At 36.6% G+C, this 26,210-nt stretch overlaps 2 protein-coding genes across 3 annotated transcripts in view; one reads left to right on the top strand and one right to left on the bottom strand.

The window, feature by feature from the left end:
* Positions 1-20,750, bottom strand: part of KAT6A (lysine acetyltransferase 6A) — a 98,433-nt gene extending 77,683 nt beyond the window's left edge. For both annotated transcript variants that reach the window (XM_036228749.1, XM_036228748.1), the window contains exons 1-2: positions 20,619-20,750; positions 17,223-18,138 (exon numbers count right to left, since the gene is read on the bottom strand). In XM_036228749.1, coding sequence (XP_036084642.1) covers positions 17,223-17,822 — 600 coding nt within the window. In that variant the 5' untranslated portion in view covers positions 17,823-18,138; positions 20,619-20,750. The remainder of the gene's footprint in view (positions 1-17,222; positions 18,139-20,618) is intronic.
* AP3M2 (adaptor related protein complex 3 subunit mu 2) overlaps positions 20,220-26,210 on the top strand; it is a 65,618-nt gene continuing 59,627 nt past the window's right edge. Inside the window, exon 1 of the mRNA XM_016127392.2 lies at positions 20,220-20,239. The gene's annotated coding sequence lies outside the window, so the exon portion shown is untranslated. The remainder of the gene's footprint in view (positions 20,240-26,210) is intronic.

Genomic DNA, 26,210 nt, shown 5'->3' on the forward strand with positions numbered 1-26,210 from the left:
TGTGTGTGTGTGTGTGTAAAATAAAAAGGAAAGTCTGCTGTAAAAATGAGAAAGTTGTTAGCTTTGTTATAGACTCACCTGAGAGAGAGTTTTCTATTTACATCTATAATCTGGCACACGGTAAGCACTCCATAAATTCAAAGGTATACTGAATAAACCCCAAACATTCTCCAGGCAGCACAATAGTGCTATGATAGTAGTTCAGGCATTTATTTGTTCAATTAATATTTCAAACTATGAGCCAGGCCCCTTGACGGATACTGAGAAATAAAGAAATAAAAGTAGTCTTTGCTTTTAATTCTAGTAGGAGAGGCAGATAGATTATTACAACACAGGGAGAAAAATGCCATAGCATCGGCATGCCTAACTTATCAAGAGAATGTTTATGTTCATAGTAAAAAGAAAGTTATATCACCAAGCCAGTGACGGTGGTCGGAAGGTCAAACAAGCTTAAAAACAAGTATTAGTTATTTTTGTTTTTGTCTGGAAAAGCGTCTAAAAGAATGACATCCCAAGCAGAGATACATATATATATAAACTGAAATGCAAGAGAATGTGGTTAACTACTAGGAACTGCAATGTATTGGAAGGTAGAGGGTTAAAAAGAGTGTGACAACCGATGAAGCTGCATAAAGGCTAAAGCACCTGAACTTTATGCAGAGTGAAACAGAAATCCACTAGACTTTAGGATTTTAAATAAGGCGAGAATATGATTATTTTAGACAGATAATCAGACAAAAGTTTAGAAGTGAGCTTCAAAAGCTTAGACTGAAGTCTGCTAGAATAGGTAACGTAAGCTCCATGAGGGCAGGGGTTTTTATCCATTTGGTTCACTGCTAATCCCCAGCACTTAGAACAGTACCTACTACATGTCAAATATCATTAAATATTTATTGAATAAACAAAGGGAAACCAGCTGAAAGACAACTGCTGAATGAAAAGAAGTGAAGCAATGGAAGACATATAGAAGGCATGTTCTAAAGCTATTAAATAGTAATTACTTTAAATTTTTTGCTTGTCAGTATTCAATGTCATCTTTCCCTTCCATTAATGTAGTATTGTAAATTTTAAACTCTGCAAAAAAATCCAAGTTCATTTACTAAAAAGCTATAAAAACATCATAGAAAATTGTTCCTACTGGCAATATTAAAGAAATCAAAGTAATTTACTTTACAGTCAGGACTATAGTTACTCTCCATCTCTGTTAAGATCAAAAAAATTTGAGTCAATATTTACCAAGTGTTCAAAATATGCAGAGCAAGCTATTAGGTGCTTAAACTGAAACAAGATTAATTTAAATAACTTGGAGATAAATTCCTAACCAAGAACCAGTAACATCTGGTTAATCAGTGAATGTTAGAGAGTGTCCTTCTCTACATATTTGTGAAGACAACATAGAGTTTTTGAGAAGTCATTTAATCTCTTTTCCTTTGTAAAAAATAAATAAATAAATAAATAAATAAATAAAAAATAATATGGCTTAAATAGAAAGAATTCCTCAGACTTTTAGTTCTGTAATTAAATGACATTCTCACCTATTTGAGAGAGCCGCTTTATTGAGAGGGCTTACGTTTGTTTGCATGTTCTTTTGAAAATGCTCCTCTTTTTACTTATTTACTTCCAAGAAAATTTTAAGACTCTTATGTGCCAGGAACATTTTTTCTTAATTTTCCTCAGTACATAATAAACTGCTCTGCAGACAGGTCAGAAGGGAAGAAAGTTAACAGCTACTGAGAACTTATATTTACCAGTACTATACTAAGTGCTATCAACTACAGTGTTTCCTACCATCTCCAAAACTGTGTGCAGTAGTATCAAGACCCCAGAAGAAAATAAGGGGCAAAGAAATTAAATACTTTGCCAAATACCACACAACTAGTTAAGCGGTCAAATTCCAGAGCCCAAATTCTATTTGCTACCCTAAATGATGGTAATTGATTTGAGTGCCCAAGGATGTCCACCTTCTTCCGGTCCAGAAATTACATATTTTTTTGACACTGACCGGAAAAAGCAATTTACAGAAATGTGTCACTGCATAGCTATGGCAAGGTTCCCTAACCCCTTCTATCTGTTATGGCGCCTTTCCCCAAGTAATAAAAGGGGGAAAATAGGCATTTGTACTGCTCTTTAAGAATACTAACTAAAATTCTAGAGCAGTAATCCTTTACCCTTTTTTTCTCAATGATACACATGATGAATGACAGCCAAATAATATAGTATCAAGGGTATCCTTAGATACATAACAATTCATGTTCCATGACAGCATATTTGAATGCAAATAAATCAGTGATGTTATTATAAAGGTAACCAACTTTTTAAAATAAATCATTCCTTACTTTTATATTATTTTTAACGTATCTTACAACTGAGAGTAATAAAGACACTGCTTTTCTAGAACAGGGCTGGGCAAACCATGGCCTTCAGACCAAATCTGGCCCACCACCTATTTTGTAAATAATTATTAGAACAAACTCATTCACTTACACATTGCCTGTGGCTGCTTTGAGCAGAGCTGAGTAGTTAGGTCAGAGACTATATGGCCCACAAAGTCTAAAATATTTACTACCTGGTACTTTACAGAAAATGTTTGCCAACCTCTGTTTTACACTAATGATCAATTCAGTCAAAGCTCCACTGTACAACTACTGGGAACATAGATGTCGACACATCAAACTAACTAGTTTCAGTATCTTCACAAAATTGTTCTTTCAAAAAAAAAAAAAAAAAAAAGCAGTTTTTGTACTTATCAGTGCTCCCTGCTCTTAAGCATCACAATTTCACATACTTTATTGTTACTATTTCCTTGGCTTCCCCCACCTGACTGAGAGCAAGGTAGGGTATCTAGCTAGCTAGTATCCCTTTTTTAATCTCAATACCTACCACCTTCCACTGAAACAGATATTCAGTGGAAATGTGCTGAATAAATGTCTGAAAATAAGCATATGATTTAGGACAGTCAAGAGTAAAGGAATGACTAAGTTCTACAGAAATGTGCTATTCAAAGCGTGTTTTATGCAGCAGTGGAATACTTGGGAGCTTGTTAGAAATGCAAAATCTCAGGCCTCACCAAAGACCTAAAACTGCATTTTAACAAGATCCCCAGATGAAAATTTGAAAAGCAGTGCTATACAACGTAGTGCTTAATTATATCAGTTATTAGTTTGATTCCCAATATGGGCCCGGTGGCTTTGCACAGGGAAAATCAATTTCAAAGCTTCATCTTTACCCTAAACCTCCAGCTTCAAGATACAAAATAAAAACCTACTTTGACAACTTTAACAAAGGGAGTACTTTGTTTCTTTTTTCTTTTTTTTTTATGGGAGGGTGACTTTGTTACTGAAAAATAGGGCCAAATGGAAAGACCGTTCAAATATTTTGCCTATTTCAAAAAAAATATGACCAGAGAACACCCATCCTAATTTAAATGGATTACAGTATGTGAACAACTATCAAAATGTCTGTTTCTATGTTCTGTTAAAACTGATACGTTCATAAAAACTTCAAATAGCCTTCAAAATATGGTGACGGTATTTTGCGGGTTAATACATTGATTTGTTTTATTATTTATTGTAAAAAGAAAAGGGAAGTCAGCACTACTTCCTGTTTATTTTTAAAAACAAAGGCTAATTAGATACAATTACTATCCCTTCTTTACAGAAAAGGAAACTGAAGCTCATGGAGTAAAGTAACTTAAAGGTCAAACAACAAGTGATGAGGCTGAGAAGCCCCAAACTAATAAGACATTAGTGTTGTAATAATTTAGGGAGTGCTTTAAACTATTGCACCAACTCACCAGAATTTAGGTTTATCTCAACTCTGAATTCATAGTGTTTTTTTTTTTCTTTTGACCGCTCTACGAGCCTCTATATATTCTAGCTCATATACTTCAGCTACATAACCTTGGGCAAATCACTTGACCTCTTATGAGCCTTTGTTTCATCTATAAAATATACAACCTCCATAAAAAGTTGTGAGCTAAATATAACATCTAGCATATAATATTTATTCAAAATTATGTAGGTTTTCAAATACAAGTATTATATAACATACACTTAAAAAGACTAACAAAGACATATTAAATCATCTGTTAAATAGGGTTTCCCTGCCATCGATAGAAATAAAACAGGCTAAGATTTTTATCTTGTTGGGGGGCTCATTCTACAGGACAGAAACCATCAGTATAGGTCACTGCTTATGAGAGACTTAGGAAAAAGACCTAGATATTTCTTAAAGCAAAATAACAACGGTTTGAAAAAACTCCACAAATTTCTGATTACCTCTAAGAATTGTGTTTTTAAGAAATCAGTTTAAGGCAGACTACCTGTAGAAATACAGATCAGAGGTTGTGTCTGGTTACTAGGCCTAAAGAGCAAACTCTAACGAGAGTGAAAGAAGAGAATCAAAATGAGTAATTATTTTTCATTTATCAGACTACCAAAGATCAAAAAGTTCGATAACACTGTATTTGCATGGATGGAGGGAAACAAGTATTCTCATATACTTTTTGGTGTATCTCTACAGAGAGAAACTTAGAAATATCAAAATTACAAAGGCATACATTCTTTGTACCAATTATTCCACCTCTACAAACTTAAAAGCAAAATAAGGTACAAAAGAGGTTATTCAATTGAGTACTGTTTGTACTCACAGAAAATTGGAAATAAATGTCTATCAGCAAGGGGCTGGTTTTATAAATTATGGCACACCCATACAATGGAATACCACCAAGTCTTATGTACTAACATGGAAAACACACTTTTAGCTATATTGTTACAAAGGTTGGAAAAAAGGTGCAGAATAGTGTGTTAAGGTATATTATTGACTGTGGGAGAAAAAGGTGAAAAAAATGAATATATAAAGTGGGTGCTTGTATACACACGGAATCTCTTTGGAAGGTAGAAAATAAAACTGGCTGCCTTCCAGGACGGCAACTGGTTAGCAAGGGAATAGGAGTTAGAAGAATACTTTTAATGGAACACTTTTGTACTTTGTAACTGTATGTACTAATAAATGTATTATCTATTAGGAAAACATAATTTCTTAAGCTTTTTAAAAATACTATATGGTTAACAGAGAACAAATGCTACCTTGAAGGAAGCAGCAAATGGTACTTTTCAGCTGAGTTATCAAACATTTGCAAAAAACATGTGAAATTCTCTTTTCTTTCTATCTACAAAGGCTACAAATTTTGAGAGAACAAATGGTTTGGCTTCTAAGTATATTAATAGTTCATACTTTTTTTAAAAAAAAAATAATCTAATTTCTATCAATCCCCTTTCCAGTTTAAACCTGACAGTGTCAATTCAACATTTTCTAAGCATCTTACAGAGTGCCAGGACCTGGATATGAAGATTAATAACACATATGACTTGCTAAATGTTTTAACAGATGTATGTAATGCTAAAGGACCACCAACTTTTTTAATGCTTGTCAGTTTCATGAAAAGGGGCAGCCTGATGTGACTGAAGGAGTACTATGCTTGAAAGAAACCTGAGCTCTAGTCCCATTTATCCCCTTTAACCATATAATTTGGCATAAGTAAAACCTGGCTATCGCAGCACCTGGACTGCCTACTGTACTACAAAAATATTATATAAAAGAAAATACATGTGAAAGCAAAATTCTTTATAATCTGTGAGACACTTCAGAAACATGTTATTACCACCTATCTGAAGTTTTGGAGAAAAAGATTATTTCCCCTTTTCTGTCTCTAGCTTTCTTGTCATAAGAGTTCTCTGCTTAGTTGAAGTTATCAGAAATAAAACAGTGTATTTGTATCATTCTTTCAAAGATAGTAGATGAAACCAACCTATTTGTAAAGCATTCCAAGAGAGTAAAAGGTAATGTTTTACTGAAAATTACATATAAAAAGTCCCAAACAGACACAAGCAGGTATTCAACAGCAAAGTTGGTTCTTAAAAACCATATTTACCAAGGCCTTGATGCTCTTACAAAGGAGGGTTGAGATCAACAGAAAGCCTAGGATGGCAGCAACAAGGGCAAAAAAGACCAATATGGAGTAGGGCTACAAAAGTGGCAACAGTTGTGGTCATGCTGGCCACCTTGTAGCCTTCTTAATAGTATGCTTTGTCAGTACACTAAGTCTGAAGTTGTTTAAATTCCTAGCCTATTCTTATATGACCAAAGGAATATGTTTACCTCTGCCACACTGGTATTACTTGCCCTGTAGAATAATTCTTCAGATAAAGTAAATCTCTTCTTCTATCATTAAAAGGCAAACAAACAAACAAATGAATCCTGCTGGCCTGGAGGTTACCCTATCACATCTGAACCATATAATGCTAATGAATGTTTGCAGGGGCAAGTAGGGACTTCAAAACCAAGACCTAAAAGTTAGATGTGATTTGGTTTCTTATTCATACTCATTAAACATTTATCATAGGCCTACAATGTTTTGCTTCTAGGCCTGTGTACATGCTGTTCCCTTTGCAGGAACTATTCTTTCCCACCCCACCCATGTGCTTCCTCACCTCACTAACCTCTCACATGTGACTTCCTCTGAGAAGACTTCCCTACCTTGCCCCACCCACCTCCAGTGCTTCCATAGCACTGTTTCATCCCATCAGAGCACTTATTGGTGTTAATTACAGGGTCTGTATCTCCTTCACTCAGGACCTAATGATCACTGTGCTAGCACCTGGAAGATGTTCCATAAATACTTGTAAAGCATACAAGACATCGTACTAGACAGAAGGATACAAAGATCAAAAGCAAAATCCTAAATTCACTGTCTAGTAGACTAAAACAACAATGCAATGTAAAATTGTCTATGATGGAGGAATATATAGGATATCAGGGGCATGAAGAAAGCTAAATCAGCCTGGAAGCAGGATGAGTAAAAATAAGGGAAGGAAGAATCAAAGAGGAAGTGCCTAAGCTAAGTCTGAAAAGTTAAATTAGAGCTAATTGGTGAAGAAGAAAGAAAGGATGTTCATTCACACGGGAGAAAACCGTAGGAGCAAGAGATTATACAAGGTGGATCTCAGAAACTCAGGTAGTTTAGAATGTACATGAGTCAGATTCCCACATAGGGCTTATTATCATAAAAGTTGCCGGACCCCATCCCCAGTTTGTGATTTAGCAGACCAGGAATATGGCCCAAGAATTTTGATTTCAAACAAGTTTTCAGATGACATGACTGCCACACTTTGAGAACTACTGGTATGGTGGAACAAAGAGAGCATATGAAGAAACAGCAGTAGACAAGTTTAGAGCAATGCATGGGGTAAAGAAGCAGGTTAAAAATATATACTATGCCATGGAATTTGACACTGAAGGAGTTTAAGGAAAAGTTTAATTTCAGAAAGATGGTAATAATAGCTAACATTTATAGAACACTGGACTTTATGTATTCTGTAGTGTCCAGTAGCTACTGGCCATATGTAGCTATTTCACTTAAATTACAATTAAATAAAACGAAAAAATCAGTTCTTCAGTCAACCAGCCACATTTCAAAAGCTGGATACTGTACTGAGTACAGATATAGCACATTCCACCATCACACAGATCTCTTATTAGTCAACACTGATGTATACTAACTTGTTAAATCTTCACAACTTCATTATGAAATAGGTACTGTACTATTTTTATTTTAAAGAAAGAAATATTGCAAAGATTAAACATATTACCCAAGGTCATAAAGCAAGTAGTGCCAAGATGAGATGCAAACTCAGATGGTCTGGTTCTCGAGGCTGTGTTCTTAAGTGTTTCTTAATAAGATCATTTTAGCAATAAAGTAAACTGGAGAGAGTTGCTGGAGGAAGGAAACCGGTGAGGAAGCTACTATGGTAAATCAAGAGAGAAATAAGGGCCTGTACCAAGAGAGTAGCAGCTGGAATGGAGAAGAGGTTATTTTAAAGGGATGGTAAAGAAGTAGAAAATATTGGGAGTGGACTAGAACTGAATCTAAAAGAGATGCAAATGAAGTACAGAAGATGGCACCAAAGTTTCTGCTTTCAGAGTCAAAGGCAATGCCTCCCACCACAGTAAAAAATCAGAAGAGCAAGTTGGAGGAGGGTGATAAATTCCATCTGGGTTATCATGAATTTGAAGTGACTGAGATAACACAACATGCTGTGGGACAGATAAGTCCAGAGTACAAAAGAGAGGTTTGGATTGAGATATGAATTTAGTATAGAGGAGGTAAGTCAGTCTACAGATAACTCAGGAAGGTTAACACAATAGGAAGTGAGCAAAGAAGAGAACCTCAGGGAATCCAACATGTAAGATAAAAGGCAAAAGATAAAAGCTAGTAAACTGCAAATGAATTACCAGAAAGATGAGAAGAGGAAGACACCTAGGAAAGCATTATCCTAGAGGTCAAGTGAGGAGAGAATGGTCAACAAGTGCTAGCTGCTGCTGAGAGGTCAGGTAAGATAAAGACTGAAAGCTGTCCACAAGAGCTGTTTCAAATGATACTCTAGGGCCGAAGGCCAGGTTACAACAGATCTGGAATGAATATACTTTTTTTTCAAGAAGTTTAAAAATGAAGGAAAGGAGATAGCCAGGGTGTAGATGAAAAGAAGGATCTGAAGCAGTGTTTGTTGTCTGTGTTTATTCTAATTTGATGTGAGAGACTTCTCCATGCTAAGGGACACAGAGTAAAATGACTGGGAACATTATTGATGGATCAAGGCCCGAGACAGGAGAGAACAGCATCCTGCACATAAATGGAGATTAGCTCTATACAAGACACTTCTTTCGTGTCCTCTGAAAGACAGCAAAGAGGATAAGAATAAGTAGAAATGTAGTTAGGTTAGAGAGAGGGGGTTATAAGTTGAATGCGCTTATATGGCCATGTAGAGTCCATTCTCTCTATGAAGTAGGACATGACAGTGTCTGCTGAAAATGAGAAAGGCAAAAAAAAGAGTTGGAGGAAATTCTGAATTGTTGCAAGAGAACAGACTACAAACATAGACATACATCTCCAAGCAGAGGGTAGAGCTAAGATTATAGGTCACAAATTTCTAAGTGGCATCTTATCATACAGTTTGTGCAATTTTCTTTGAAATGATAAACAGTCCCATATAGAAGCAGGGAGAGAAAATGGTTGGCTTTTTTTTTTCAAGAAAACATTGGGCTTTGCCAATTAGATGCAGGAGTCACGTGAGTAACTGAGGTGATAAATTCTAAGGCCAAGCAATTAGAAGAAAAAATATTTGAGGGGTAGGTAGGGGACACCCATCAGAATCACACAGGGAACCTTCTCCAAATTATATGTGTACCATGTGAGACCCTGATGAGATAAAAGAAGAGAGGTACGACTGGAGTGAGAAGAAAGAAAAGTGGTAGTTTAGGGCAATTATGGTTAGGGAGTAGGATAAAACAAAATTGAGGTTTAGAGAAGTGCACTGTCCTGGGTTCAAAGTGTGCACTGAGAGTAGGCGTGAAGTACGCTATTTCCAGTATTTGTCTGAATTACAATTATTAGGTAAAAGGTAGCTACTTCTGTCCCCTGACTCCCTCAGCCACTTCCCACTACAGAGATGTTGATGTTGGTTCTAAGCATTATAGCAGTGGTTCTCAACCCTGCCTGTACATTACATGCACATATAGACTTTAAAAAAAGAGGGAGGAGGGACCTGCAATGTGAGCCCCACTGCTACAGTTAATTTAATTTGGTGTTTCCTCAGGCAATTCTAACATGGATTTAGTGTCAAGAACCACTTCTTTAGAAAGAATAGGGCTTTACACTTATGTTATAAAATTAAAGAAAAATTGGTGAGGAAAAATGAGATAACTAAAGCAGGAAAATGGTGAAAGAGGAGCTCAATGTTTACTAAGTAAGATATTTAAAGATGTCCTAAATAGAAAAACTGGGAAACCATTAAAGCACAGCATAGCACTAAACACACACACACACACACACACACACACAAATGTAGTGTTTCCAAGAGTTCTGTTATAGGTTCTAAAAAACCCAGGAGTTAAATGTTTCACTGTAGTCCAATGACTAAGAAAAAAGAAAAACTTGTACTCTACTAAGCAGAAAGAATTGAAAACACTTAGCAGCTCTCTAGGTCAACAACACAATTCCCTGGGGGAAAAAACAGCCTAAAGTATTAAGCATGATAACACCCCACATAATGGAATCTACCTCTTCTGCCTGCACAAAAGGTAAATAGGAAATGAATCAGCTGCCTGTCTTCTTTCACATGTACAAAGATTTTAAGTTTTTCAGTTGCCTCATTTTCTTTCTACATCAGTCATTTTCTCCCTAACAAGTTTTACCAATAATCTTAAAACCACTCGATTATTTTATAAATGTCTCCAATCTTAATCTTTATTTGCCACTATTCCAATATAGTTGCTAAGTTTTATGACAAAGTAAAAGAAATGCAAAGATGAACTATTAGTCAAAAAGACCAAAAGTAATATTGTCTGCTGCCTTCCCTGTAAGGTTTGTTTACTGGTATTCCAAATCACCCAGAACCAAGATACTATGTATACATAACAAGCAGTGATAAGACTGTATTCTCCTAATCCATCCTTATTTCATGCCTTTAATAAGAATTACTTCACTGATTAATAGAAAGGCTTGTTCATTTCTATATCAGTCTTTAAAATTTTTAAGTTCTCATTAATTAATCAAGTCACTCGGAGGTCATGCATGTTATCAACTTTCTGAAAATCAGACTTAACTGTAAGTGAACTCTTTTTCAAAAATCAAGTAGTACTTTTTCTTCCAGTATTAAGGTATTTTAACATGTTCTTCTTCTAATATTTAGCTAAAAACATAAGAAAACTTTCTAATTTCTCTGATTTGGGCAATAAGCAAGCAGTCTCTCCACTCCTCAAAAAATTGTTTCTCTTTCTAGAGTATATAGCTATTTTCAAACACTGAAACATCCAGATTTACATATTTGTGGTTTACAAAAAACCACCAAAATTCTCTAGACCAGAGTTTATTCTATGGTTTTCATTAAGAGAGTTCTAACTACATTAGTTTATACTCACTGCTCTCTAATACTATACAACAGTACTACAGCCTAATGGCAAAAAGCACATAACTGAAAATGGCCTGTCCACTTCTCCCACATGTGATTAACTTGCTGTGTGGCATTGAACAAGATTCTTAAATCTCCTTGCCTTTCAGTTTCTGTTTGTGAAATAAGATTAGAGTCATTGTGTACAAGACTGTTAGAAAATTCTACAAAATGCAAAAGATTCAATCCTTTCTTTCCTAAGAATTTATTTATACTTTGTACACATAATCCAACTATAAAATAAATCTTAATCAACACTACACTTTTAGTTTTTCTCAGCAGGTCTTTTTGTTTTGTTTTTGTTTTTAATTGCTGGCAGTTAAAAACTATTTTGACCCAAAATGGGATTCTAGAAATTTAAATGCTACACTACTATAATCTCTACGCTTAATTTCAGCCCTTAACCCAGTAGTGCCATACTACAAACTTTCTTCACCTGGTCCCTAATGAAGTTAAAAGTAATTCTTTGAACTTGAATTTACAGTTATGTAGAGTGCTGATGAAAGCCATCTGTTTCAAACTATAACTCTCCTGTCAAAGTTAAAAAACAGAAGAAACAGCCTAGATATTCCTGGGAACCAGCTGCAGCTGAATGAGTCCTAATCCTGCTCCAGCTGGGAAAGGCAGAAGAGTAAAGTTGCTACTGGTCTAATTCATTTACTGCAGATCCTTTGTGAACCAACTCCGTCCCTGAGTAGCCAACTGGTAAACAACTGCACCAGAATGAGGCTTTTAATAATTCCTATAGTGTAACATTCGTTTATTTAAAAATTTTTAAATCATAGCATGAAAAAGTTGTCATTACTGTAATTTTAAGAATGCTTCCCAGTTCACTGGGAAAATTTTTTTTTAATTCTACTTTAACCAGCAAACTTAGCACCCAGATTAAGTCTTCTCACATAGCTAAGAATCAAGTCAATGTAAAAAATATACTTTCTCCAATATTCTAAATAGAAAGAAAAAACAAAACTGTCAAGGAGATTCTTACAACCTCTAGAGGCCTGCAATGATGTAATTTTTTTTCCCAGATTCATCAAACGGTTCTTGTTACCTATTCATTTTATAGTATTAAAAGTAAATGTAATGTAAAAAAAGTGCTGGCCCATGTGACAGGATGAACTAAATAAGAAAACTGGCAGCAAGAATAAGAAGATAACATTTTGCATACATTCATTTTTTATGTGGTGTTTTATCAGAAGTGATCATGAAAATTTGTATTGTTAAACATTATTAAAGAGCTATTATATATATATCATGCCTATAAAACTTATTAAACACGTATTTAGAGTTCTTTTGTGACTTCAGTAAGAAAGTACATAGTAAAGCACACAGAACAGTGCCTAACATTGTTAGACCTTAACAAATGTTTGCTATTAATAGGTTTCTATAAGCAACTGCTTACACTCCCTTGACCTACCGATACAGAGCAAAGAAAGAGGTGATAGTTAGATTCTCTAGATCTCTATTCCTAAAGCAATTTGTAGTATCTGATGTCTTCATTAATTTCTTCTATTTCGTCAACTTGTTAGAAATTACCTGAAGAAAGAGTAAAGTGCTAATAACTGTAAGAAAAATGTCCAGGTTGTATGCACTGAAGTTTTGGGTATAAAAGTTTTGATTAGCAATGACTAAACCAAAGGTTGCCTCAGTAGCTCAAGTTTTCTTTCAGCGTATATTATGGGTTAAAAATTACCAAAACACACAGAGCTCAGTAGCTAACTAGAGGACCAAAAAATACCTGTACGGTTGGTTTGTATATAATGAATACTACATTACAAACATACCTCTGCCAGAGTTATTTTTAAATTTTTTTTGTTTTTTTATATGAACAGGTCTACTGAGACAAAGTCAATTCCTAATCACATTTATACTTAATCTACTTCAATGACCTGTTAGTAATGAATTCTTATTTCTAGCTAGCTTCTCCTCAGGATATAGAACATTTAGTTACCAAAACATGGTATAAACAATGTAAGAAATGTATAAAAAATATCATTATTGAGATCGATCAGTTGTAAACTCAATAATATTACAAAATCTACATTATCCATCTCACTGTGTCCTTGCCATGACATAAAAATTAAGGTCCATTACATAGGTTTAGAATAATTTTCTCTAAAATAAGCCTTCTTTACTTAAAAACAGATATGCTGGAATTATCTTCATTCTCTCTTCTATAATGTATCAATTACAACTTGTAATTTAAAAAATTTCTCCTTTAAGTTTCCCTACAATTATACTATAAAATACATCTGCTTATATGCTCTCATAAAAATCTGTATACTTTAAATTTAAGAACTTTTCCCGCTTAATTACTAATTTATATCTTCTCAACTTTTTTGTAGCATCTTTTGCTTTCAGATGGTTTGAGGACTGTTGCATTTTTATTCTGTTTTATTTTTAAAATGAATAATCATTCCATCAAGCAATTGACATATCCTGAATTTAACAGCATGGACAATTATTATGAAGTATCATAGCAACAGGATTTCTGAAGTTGAAATTACCAAGCGTACATGTATTAATAATTTTGTAATACCACTATACTAACATACAAAATGTAAAACAATTTTATTATAAAGGCCATTTCCAAATAACTAAATCAAAACTTTATATTTTTAACTCTTAGTAACTTGAAAACATACTTCCATTCTAATCAGCATCTCTACATCAAAAATCTAAGTTGCTGTCAAAACCCACTTATTCTATGAATTTAAAATGCCAAATTACAGTAAGAAAATAATTTGGGCTCTATGCTGTTGGCCTTAATTCCCAACAGGACCTAAATCCTAAATGCACTTTTCATGGTAGGCATCTAAAGGTTTGCTGACTGAATAATGAATAAATGAAGTAAATGAACAAATTATCTTATAATAACATCTGTATTTCAAAAAGAAAAAAGTTTACAAGGAGGATACTGTTATTTAAGCCAGTTACACACTATCACCCTCACCCAAATTCCACAATTCAGGGGAAAGTTACATTTTGTCCCAAATGAAAGCACTCTATTACACCCATGTAACCAATTCCAAACTGCAAATGATAATACTTCAGTGACAACCAAAATGAAAATTAATAAGAAAAAAAAATACTATTTTTTAATGGACCTCAAGTATAAAAACTATATTCATAATCTTTGGTTTTGATACATTCTTATCATTGGTTCAATCAGTTTTAGAATTCATTCTATAATAGAGAAAAAAGGGGCACAGAGAGTGAAGGGGTGAAGAATGTGTCCCTTCACAATTGGAGAATGTACTGTGAAGTTAACACCAAGAACATCCACAATTGTGTATCTGCGTACAGTAATAGGCGTTATACATAACAACTCCCAAGAGGCAGGAAGGTATAGCTGTTACACTGAATCTGGAGCAAGACTGCCCAAGATCAAATCCTAGCTCTTTCAAATCCTAGCTCTTTCACTTAATATCTTTGACTTGGACAAGTTACTGAACCTCTTTTATGCCTCAGTTTCTTCATCGGTAAAATAACAGCACATACCTCACTGAGTCATACAAAGATTAAATGAGTTAATATATGTATAGCTTTAAAGTAATGCCTGGCACATATAAATATATAAACTCATCGTGACCTACCCGACCCTAAAGCAAACTTGGAAATTTCCCTTAGAACATGGATAAAACTTTTAAGCCACAGTATCCCACAGATTCTCCTCAACGAAAAGCGTGAAACCATTCAGTTGCTGAAAATCTACAGGTCTATAATTCCTTCCAAAGATAACTATTGAGAATAATTAGAATTATATAGAAAAAATAAAAAGGAGCTTGCTTGTCACTCCATATAGTTCCTGAATTTCATCTCTCACCCCACAGTGACCAGATAAATAGATATATTTGCATTCCAGGGAAGAAAACACCATTTCAGTTCCAAGCCATATCAGTTCTAAGCAGAGTGCTTGGCACAAAGTAGATACCCAATAACTATTTGCTGAATTAATTAATGTCTAAAAGAGAAACTACTTTTGGACTACACTTTCCTTTTTCCACTGCTGTCAAAAATACAGTCTGGAAAAATTTTTTGAAAATATCTAGGTTCATAACAGCAAGCCAATCAATTCCACATAGGAATCTACTGGATAGTTTAAAAGGAAGGAAAGTAGTTAAAATACATGAAGAGAAGCAGACATACAACTGTAATCTGTTTAAAGGAAGAATAATTCCTTATCCTAGAGCTCACTGTATTCTGATTTTGAATGTGAGCTTTTCATATGTTTGGGGAAAGTCACTCAGGATATTCATTATTGAAAATAAGACTCCATATAAAAATATAAACTGATCTCATCAACTCTTAATTTTGTAGGTATTATCATGAAATCTATTTTTCCCAATAAGACCAGTACATATATAGAAGTTACTCAATGAACCTCAATTTTCCCAAATGTATACTCCAAATTTAGTTACTCTGATTAACAACACTATATATTAAAGTTATGTAACCAAAGAGACATTTCTAACCAAAGGACACCAGCAAATCTTTACTGGATTTTTTTTTTTTTTAATGCAAAGGTTGTTCAGCTCAGCTGCAAAATAAGGATTGTTGGGTTAGATGGTTCTCAAGATCTCCCTTTCAAAAGTAAAATTCTAGGGTAATAAGACTCAAATTTGTTCTACATTGCACTATGTTGACTACCTTTAAAAATATGCACAACTGACATTTTATGTATAGCTAATATTTTTAAAAATTATCTAATTCGAACAAGTGAAATTATAATAAAAGCACGAACTCAAGGATTCTAACAAGAATTTATAATACCCAATCACAGATATAATACTGAATTCATTCTAAACGATAAATTATTCCTTTACCATGCAGTTAACCTTTGTAGATCTTTGATAACAGTTGTAGGAATCAATTGGTATATTTCCTTTCACTTCAGCCACATGTTATCAAGAAATTTCTCACAGCACTGAACAACAGAATAAAGCATTTTAGTTTCCCGTCCATCCTAAATTTTTATAAACTTTTTTAAAACATCCTGAATTTTTAATAACACACTCTTAATAAATGGTTAAATGATACAGAGGCATTTTATGAATGAGATTCTCTAACAGAATCATTTTAAGGGTAATAACAGTAAGATGTTTCTATTTCAAATGTCAGAGAAAACTGAAGTCTAAAATAAATCTCTATAAACTTCATCAAAGAAATACACTGTTAACTTTTAATTACTATTTAAATAAAATCTATAGGTGGGTTATTAACTACAGTAAATTCAGACCATAGTTCAAATAGTTTAAAATACGTTTAATGTTAATTTTATAATCTTCTCATTCTAGAAGTAGCCTCCGTGATCTTAAGCAAAATGAAGATTATTTTACTATTGTACACTAAGGTGTACAACAACTTACATTACTACCACTTTCCACAGTACCATTCAGAGCAATTAAAATAAACTAACGGCTAAGACACGAGTTAAAAAAAAAAAAATGTTTAAAAAAAAAAAAGGCTATTAACAAAACTCTCCTCATCCCTGAATATCTAAGGGCCAAAATTTACTGTGACAACATCTTTTCAAATGCCCAAAATACACAGCATAGTAAGGTATATCACCTGTGCATCAAAACTCCCCACTCTCCTGAACTTTACTAATATAGGATACTATATTCCTGACCCATATAGTCATACTTGTCATACCTAACATTTAGAACTTTGTAATATGCAAAGAATAATTAATACATGATAGAAAGTTAGAATACAAACAGCAAAAATAAGAATTGCTAAATCTGCTTAGCTACTACATGTGTTCAGAAAATAGATTTTATTCCTATCTAATGATAACCTGCAACAAATGCAAAAAGAAAAAAAGAAGACAGGTTCTTAGTCATCTGCTTGTTTCAAATTCAAGTCTCCAGCATTTGGCTGCTCATTAGTTTCCAGTAGTATGGTATTACAATAACTTTCATGCAACAGTTTTAAAGTTGTACACTACTTTTTTAATTCAAATCTAAACATGTTCATTTAGGTTGATCAATACTCTACATTTTGAATCTTAGGCATCAAAATGTCAAAGTATCAGAACAATTATTATCTAATGAGTTCTCAAACCTAGAACTCATCAGTAAAAAACCAGAGGTGATCATTCTACAAGTCTCCAAACACAAAACTTGTATAATTCTCTATATAACTTCCTAGAAACATGACTTTGTAGCATACATCATCAGCTCTGTGAACACTGATGCATTATACCATTCTCACCTTATCCTTTTCGTGTGGAAGGAGTGACACTGGCGGTAAAGAGGAAAGAGATTCACAACTCTCTTTCCCGTCCACATCGGTTGCTTTAGTGTTGAGCCGATACAGAGGTCCATCTTTAAGAAGTCTGCCATGGCCAATGGCACGTTTAATAGCCAATCGTAACTGCTGGTGAAAGCCAGAGGCAGCACTGCCTTCAAATAATGCAGACACATCCTTCTGACCTTTCAAAAAACGTTCAATGCTTTTCAAAGTTGAGCCACCAGACTCTGCCAAGCCATCGACTGCCCGCTTGATCAGTTTATTCCAATCTATATTTTGTTTATTGTCCAATTTTCCATGGTTTCGAGGTTTAGGAAGTGCTATTCGCCCAGGATTATCAGGATCTTTATAGGAATTGAGACCTTTATTTGAAACTTTTAAAATTGTTCCATCTTTAACACTCAACTCCAATTGTTCTAAAACAGTTTTACGATCCAAGCCATGGGATGAAGACACTGCATTGCATATCCTTTCTTCTGAAGGACGCTGTTTTTGCTTCTTCACTTTTTTGATGGCCTCCAAAATCCATTCCGTATACAGCGGGTTAGCGAGTTTTACCATGGTGAAGGATTCGTATATCCATAGAGTCGTTATCCTTTATCCTGATGCTGACTAAGTTTTATACCATGGAAAACAACATTCTCGGAGGCTGAGAACCAGTTAACCATAGCATACAAGTTTTCTGGCCTAAGTCCTTCCTTCTTTTCACAAAATAGAATGCCTCTCTACTTTACTTTAGAAATCAAAACAACCAGTTATTTGAAATGTCTTCAAACTTTCCAACAAATTTCTCAATAGCACCACACATGGGTCTCTTCATAAAGTTGTAAAAACTCAAGAACGTGTCATTCCCAGCAGAAAAATGTGCATCTTATGCCTGAAAAACAATTAAAAGAAAGTCAGTTTTCTATCAACACCCATTTTGTAAATAAACATGAACTGAAACATCCTAGTCTTTAAAAGCAAACAGCAAGTGTTTTTTGAGGACCTGTAGGAGTTTTAACATGTTTCTATCAACATTCCAAAACAATCATGTCTGTAAATCAATAGGATAAAAAAGGCAAAAAAAGATAATTAGAACACAATGAGGAAACAAAATGAGATGTACTGTGAATGACTTCCGACTACAACTAACTAGAGGGTTCTGGTTATTTTCTACTCCATAATCTCTGCTCACCAGTCTATGAATTGAAACTCTTCCTTGACATCTTTCCCCAAGAAACTATTAAGCACTTCAACAAGTACCTGGATTGGTAAAAAGAATCCTGTAATGAAAGTAAGAGTGAATCTTTCTTTTTTTTTAAATTCCAGACATTCAGACTGGACAAAAACAGTAAATAAGGTAGGCGGAAAACCACTGAGAAATATTTAACTATTTCATATGTTAAAGAAACAACAAATACAATTTACACAGACCAAGTTCATATTTTAAGTACATTACTTTAAACATTCCAAATGGACACAAAACATTGAAAATAGTCAAGTGTGAAAAGTGTTTAAGGAATTTTTAAATAACTCAATTTCATTCAAATTTTAAAAATTACATACAGATAGCTCCACCTAAAGAGAAGGGAGTAACAGGTGTCAAAATATTCATAACCAATCTACAGATAGAGAAACTGGAAATGAGAAAGGCCCAGAATCAGTGTTCAAATGCACCCACTACACATCAAATGTACAGTATAAAACTGTTCACAGATCTAAAGAGATCTCATACAGATTCAAGATTGCTGTCCTGAATTAACACTGCTGTCCATAATTAACAAACATAAATATACTGCCTCTCCAGGATCAAAATCAATAGTCTTCTTTCAGACAAATGAAACTAGCAGATACAAATCTTTTTTTTTTTTAATCACCAAAATAATGAATTCTCATTCTAAATAAGTTATTTGCTTCCAAAAATAACGTGTTTTTTAGATGTCTGCTCTTATTCTGAGGAGCATTTACAACATAAACAATGCTAGAAAAATGGCTCCCAGAACAATTATTCTTAAAAGTGACATTAAAATACAAAGGAAAACTAACAGATACTAGGAAAGAAGAGGCTGCAGTAAACACTCAAATCTGAGCCAAGATTTATTTTTAAATTTGCTGACTAAAAAGAAGCCCCCTGAGAGAGCTATGCTTCATTTTGGTGAGAGTCTCGAGAGATAGAAATCGTAGTATTAGTACTCCACGAAAGTTTATTACGTAGACATTAACTTAGCTAAACCAAATAAGAAGCTACGACCTAACTTTAAGAAGTTGGGAACGTCCTAATTGATTAAATTCGCAGGTAAAAGAATGACAGTTAGTTACTCATTGTTTCTCCCACTGGGGATTTTCACCAGTCTCCAAGTTTTCCGAAAGTAAAGCGCCTACAGACTTGAACTTTAACTCTCTTAAAGTACACCAGCTGCTAGAGAGAAAGCACAACTTGCTTCGGGACAGCCCTTCCCCGTCTCCATTCCCCACCCACAAACACATCTTCGCGCTCTCTTTTTAAAGAGCGAGAAACTTTAAAAACTTGAAACTGCACAACCCTGCAGCTTGCCAACGGGTAAGCTCCGCGGTTCTCATTTGATGGAAACAGAATCCGAAGAATAAGTTAACAATGAAATCACGTGAAAGAGCTAAGACCAATGTATCTTCCATTCCCAGCTCCTCCAAATCCTGAACTCCACAGAGGCCGGTTCCAAGGAGGATTTGGGGCACGCAGGCTGCCTGGGGAGCCTGACAGGTCGGGCAGCTCCTGTCCAAACCCGCCGACGGCTGACAGGCAGCCCGCTGCCTCCCCTGCCGGCGCCCGGGCTGACAGCCCGACAGACACAACACCACACGTGCTGCCTCCTCCGCACCACAACACCCGCCAGCCTGTCACCCCCACTTGCAGCCTCAGCCCCGCTCGGATCTCTGCACGCTCGGCCGAAACCGGAGCGAGAACCCGGGAGCGCGGGCAGGAGGGGCCGGCCTGGGCGGCGACCGGCCGGGCGCAGGTGGGGCCGGGGAGGTGGGCGCGCCCCGAGGGAGAGCGGGCTCGCCGGCACAGCCCAGCCTGAGGCTCCGCGGCCTGGGCCGCTCGCCGCCCGCCCACCCGCCAACTCCCCCGGCTGGGGCTGGCGAGCGAACGGCGAGGGCGTTGGGCAGGCGGCGCGCGGGCCGCGGGGCGGGGGAAGCCGGGCGCGGGCCGGGCGCGAGGGGGCGGCCGCGGCGCCCCAGCCAGAGGCCTGGCGCAGAGCAGCGGGAGGCGGCGCAGGCCGCGGCGGGGCCTGCAGCGGTCCGCCGACCCCGCGAGGCGGCGAAGCGGGCCCCGGAGCGGCTCAGCCTCGGGCTTGACAGCCGGGGGCGATCAGGGGTGGACACTCGGCTACTTACCGGGGGTGAAGAGAGCCGGGACCCTGGGGCCCCGGGCCGGACAGCGGAGATGCCCCAAACTGACACGGCCGCCATCTTGGAGACAGTGATCTCTGGCTGGGGGGAGGGGAGGCGAGGCGGTGGAACAGCCGCGGGGGGAGGGGAAGCGTCGCGAGGGAACGGCTGCCTGGGGGAGGGAGCAGGAACAGCCTGGGAGAGAGGCTAGGGGGAGAGGGAGGGCGAAGGATCGCGGGAGGGGGCGGCTGAGGAGCGGGAAGAGCTGGGCCGGGAGCCGGGAAAGGCCGGAGGGCGGGGCGGGGCAGGAGGGAAGAGCCGGCCGGGCGGGTCACGTGGGGCCGGTACAAAAGGCCAAAGCCAAAGTAGGAGGAGGACCTGATGGGGCTGGAGGCCAACAACTTGGGGCTCCTTTTCCCCTTTTAGTCGCTGTTAGGTCAGGTAGATACCGGGAAGAAAAGGAGACGCTGTATCCCCATTACACAGCTCGGGAAACTGAGAGCAGGCGCATGGGTGGGGTGGCTTCATTGTGGCACGGAAATCCGGTGGCCAGAGGGGATCTGAACTCTTGATGGCGTCTGTGTTTACAGTTAGCCGATCCCTCCCCATTTCTGTGCCTTCAGCCCACTTTCACAGTGACTCCCGGAACCTGAGGTCGGGAGCTGGGGCGGCAAGGAGGAGATGCAGGGCGGGGAGGAAGTTGCCTCCCTTCATCCTTCCCTTCTGCTCGTATCACTCACACCAAACCTCCTACTGAAGGAAAAAGGGTAGAAACTTAAGACACCCCTGTCAAGGTCTTTGTCAAATCACCACAATGATTTCATCCTCACAACTGACTCGTTGGAACTTCCCGAGCCATTTTTATCGAAAATAGCATAGACTAGGGTTGTAAGACTTGCACAAGGTCTCACAGCTGTTTTGTGGCACACATCTGAGTTTGGAACCGAGATCTGTCTTACTCCAACGCCTGTATTCTACTCATGCCCTATGCAGAATTACTGTTGGCTGAATTTATGGGTGAACCACGAACTGGCACTTTTTCATGCCCTGTCTGTTCTCTACTGGCTACATGTATGTTTCTTTGTCTTGTCTCTCATCTAGTTTACACTCCTTGAGGCAGAGATTAAGTCATAACTTGTTTTATATCATTGCATTCGCTGGAAAGGCAGTAAATGACAAATGAAAAGACATACTAACTGCTTAATAATTTTGTGTGGAAGTGTTTTCCTGCTATTAGACCTTTCTCTGCTTTGTACCCCCTGCGTAGACTAATTTCCTTAATACCTCCTCGTTTTATCCCAGCTTTACCTTTAAAGACCAATCCTCTCACTCACTCCCTTGACTTCTATGTTTACTTCCTTTTCTGAACTTCGGTAGTATTCGACCATTTGCTCTATTCATTTAACATTTGATGTATGGCACTTTATACATTGTATGAATGCATTCCCAGATATGATCTTCTAGGATGCCTCCTTGCATCTCCGCGGTGGTATGGAGCAAGCAGTACAGACCAAAAAAAAAAAAAAAATTGATAGTGAATGAACATTTTTAAAACACTAAGAAAGAGATGGAATTTACAACTCAAGCCCTGCCTTCTTTATAACTCGATCTATACTTTCCTTTCTCCATAGCTTTTCTTCATTCTAATCTTTAGACTGTCTAGACCGTTCAATAATGACAAAAAGACTTACATTTTCAGATCATGGTCCATATCCTAGCACTGGCACTGATAACATAAATGCAGTGTGGTGAGATTAACTGAATCGTCCTCCATCACCTACTTCCAAACCCCATCACCCAATTGAAGAAATTTGGGGATACAAGATAACCTATTAGAAAGGATATTTTCCATCCTAGATGTATCAGACTTACTCTTAGGTAAAATGGAAACTATTTGTAATGGAAATACATGGGGGAGGGGGAGGAGCTGAGGAGAATTCTCTTAGAAGAATAAAGCAAGGCTTTTATTTCCCAAAGAGGACAAGTAAAGTCATATTAATAAGGAAAAAAAATGTGTTCTTTGAGACTAGTGTGTGGTCTTCAGAAGAAAAATAACATGTACAGAAATGAACTGTTTGTCTTTGGATTTTCGGAAGAAAACTAGCCACAGCCATTCCTGTGAAAAGACCAAATGAGTTCAAGCACACAGTAGCAAGAATTTAAAACAATTTGCAACAACAAAACACAGTTTAGCTTTTTAAATAGCTTCCTGTAGAGAGTCTTTGCTTAACATTTGCATAATTTAAGGACACATTCAGGGGATCCCAAAATAAAAGGTCTGCAACAAAAACAGATTAAAGCCCTCCTGTTTCACATGTTGAAAGACAATCCACAACACTGAAAGGAGAGTTTTTCTTCAAACTTGACTCAGAATTCAACCCTGCAGGGCTGATGGCTAAAAGTTATTCCCCTCTTTCACATTTTGCCCTAGGAATCCCTTTTCAGTTGTTGTTGATAACTACATTTTATGCCAAGTCTAGCTAAATATAAAAAATTGAAAGGTTGCTCTATCTTTATTTCAACAGGAAAAATTTTTAGTCCACTTACATTTAATATAATTACTGCTGTATTTGGATTTATACTTGCTATCTTAGTATTTATTTTCTTTTGTCCAGTTATTTTATATCTTTTTCTTGCCTTTTTAATTAATTAAAATATTTTTTATTATATCATTAACTTCCTCTATTAGCTTATTATTACTTTTACATTCTTTTAGAAATCTTAGAGGTTACAGCATGCCTGTTTGACTTATTACACTCTAGTATAAGTGATTATTTATACTACTTTTCCCCAAATGCTAAGACCTTAGACTACACACTATGCCTCCACTACCCTTCCCCCTTTGTTTTTTGTTGTCATAAATTTTAATAAGCTACACAAGATTTAATAATTATTGTTCTGTACAGTCAATGCTCAATATATTCACCTACATATTTACCATTTATGTTGCTCCTTGTTGCGCTATACATTTTTGTGCTTCTGACTGGAATTTTTTCCTTCTTTCTGAATAATTCCTCTGTTCAGAGTAGGTCTTCTGGTGACAAGTTCTCCATTTTCATTTGCCTAAAAACTTCGTTTGATCTTCCATATTGTTGCTGAATATAACATTCTCGTTTGGCAAGGTTTTTTTTTTTTTCAGCACTTTAAGAAATACTTTTATTGTCTTCTAGTTTCCATCATTCCTTTGTTATTCCTTTGAAAACTAAAGTCTTTTTTCCTCTGGCTTCATTTAGTACTTTTTCCTTTAGTTTTCTACAATTGTTCTCCCGTGATATGTCTAGATGTGGTTTTCTTTGTATTTATCCCATCTGGGTTCATGAGTGCCACTCATGGAGTCCCTTGAATTTGTAGCTTGATATCTTTGTTTTAGAAAATTCTTGGCCGCTATCTCTTCTTATTTTGCTTTTCCTTTTAGGACTTCAATTATACATGTCAGAATTTCTCATCTTTACCATCTATATTTACTATCACCTTTTTGGCCTTTTTGTGCATAAGTCTGTATATTTTCTACCCATCTATCTAAATCTTCTCTTAAATCTCTTACATCTACTTATTGGGTTCTTAATATTGGTCATTGTATTTTTAAGTTCTAGAATTTTCATATGGCAAAAATTCATTCAAAGAAATTCTCCTTCTTTTTATTTATTTTCTCCACCTTTGCCTATACTGTCTTGAACATATCAATCCAAGCCATTTTAAAGCTCTGTTCATTACAATAGATAGATCTTCTGTGGGCCTATTTCTCTATATATATTTTTCTATTGGCTTTTGGTTATTTTTTTAGGAAACTACAACAGAAAAAATTGTATGATAATCTTGATATATGGGCATGAATGGGAGTGAAAGTAGAACCAGGAAATCACCCTTAAAGACAGTCGAATGTCAATCAATCTAGCCCTACCATCTATGCCAATCATCTAGCCTACCGCTTGTAACTGCCCGTCAAGAGCAATATAAAATACAGCACCTAGATTCTAGGGTGCTTCCACCATTGCTGGTGAAGCCCATTCCCCAGCCTCCCCCCCCCCCCCCCACTCCTGCAATGTAATCTTATCCTATCTTTCACTTCACCTACTCTCTGGTGCTACCCCCTCTAACTTGGCTCTTTTCCATCTGAAAACACTTTGCTTTCCCTAAGTTACAGCCCTTGCCTTTTGTTCTCTAAATTCCCCGAGGCTGTATCCCCCATGAGGCTGTATCCCCCATGCTGTGGCCAACGCTTTTCTTTCTTAAAACCTACTTTCAACAAACCTTTCTTTTTCAATCTCCCGCTGATTTGGTAATTCTCTTCTAGGTTGGTGGGAAAGAACCGAGGATCCCCTCTGTGCCATCCAGGGCAACCCCGGATTACAGATCACCCTGGACAGTAACAATCTCAGGAAATACGTAAAAAACATTTGACAACATTCAACATCTATTCCTGATTTAAAAAAAAAAATCTCTCAGCAAATTAGGAATAAAAGAGAAGTTCTCACACTGATAATGGACGTGTAGGAAAAATCTACAACTAACAAGATAATGATAAGAGACCAATACTTTCCCTATAAAACATGATCAAGGCAAAAGTGTCTGCTGTCGCCACTTTTATTCAACATTGTGCTCTGGATTCTAGCCAGAACAGTAGGTCAAGAGGGAAAAAAAGGCATTCAAATGGGAAATAAATAAACAAAACTCTTTATTCATAGGCGACATGATTTTCTCTAGGGAATTCTACAGAATCTACAAGCAACTACTAGAATTAATTTCTATCAAAGTTGCAGGATATAAGATCAATATACAAAAATCAAGTGTAAAACAATCTGATTTTTAAAATGGGCAAAGGGTTTGAATTGACTTTTTGCCAAAAAGAGATAGACAAATGGCCAATAAGCCCATGAAAAGATGCTCAACGTCATTACATTACGGAAATGCAAAATCAGAATCACAATTAGATACCACCTCACACCCATTAGGATATCTACTATTAAAAAAAAAGAAAAGAAAAGAAAAAGTGTTAATGAGTATGTGGAGATATTGGAACCCTTGTATATTGTTGGTGGCAATGTAAAATGGTGTCGCTACTGTATAAAGTAATATGGCTGTGCCTCAAAAAATTAAAAATAAGAATACCATATGATTCGGCAGTCCTACTTCTGGGTATATATGCTAAAGAATTGAAAGCAGGGTATTGAAGAGATGGTTGCATATCCTTGTTCATATTGACAAGAGTCAAGAGGTAGAAGCATTCCAAATGTCCATTGATGGATGAATGGATAAACGAAATGTGATACACACAAAGATATTTTCATTGAATGCTACTATATATTGCTGAGAGAAATTTTAAAAAGACCTAAGAAAATGGGAAGATATGCCTTGTTCTTAGATTGGGAAACAATTTAATACAGTTGGAATCCTAATCCTAGCAAGATTCATTTGTAGAAACTGAAAGTTGGGTTCTAAAAGTCTTATGAAAATATAGAAGATGTAGAATTGTCATACAAGTTTGAAAAAGAACAAAGTTAAATGAGTTATACTGCCTGACTTTAACATTTTCTGAGTTTGCTCATGCAGGGCATATCAATTAATACTACTAAAGCCTACCATACTATCACATAGGAT

The sequence above is a fragment of the Rousettus aegyptiacus genome, unplaced genomic scaffold (genome assembly GCF_014176215.1).
Source record: "Rousettus aegyptiacus isolate mRouAeg1 unplaced genomic scaffold, mRouAeg1.p scaffold_m13_p_11, whole genome shotgun sequence".
NCBI classification, from domain to species: domain Eukaryota; kingdom Metazoa; phylum Chordata; class Mammalia; order Chiroptera; family Pteropodidae; genus Rousettus; species Rousettus aegyptiacus.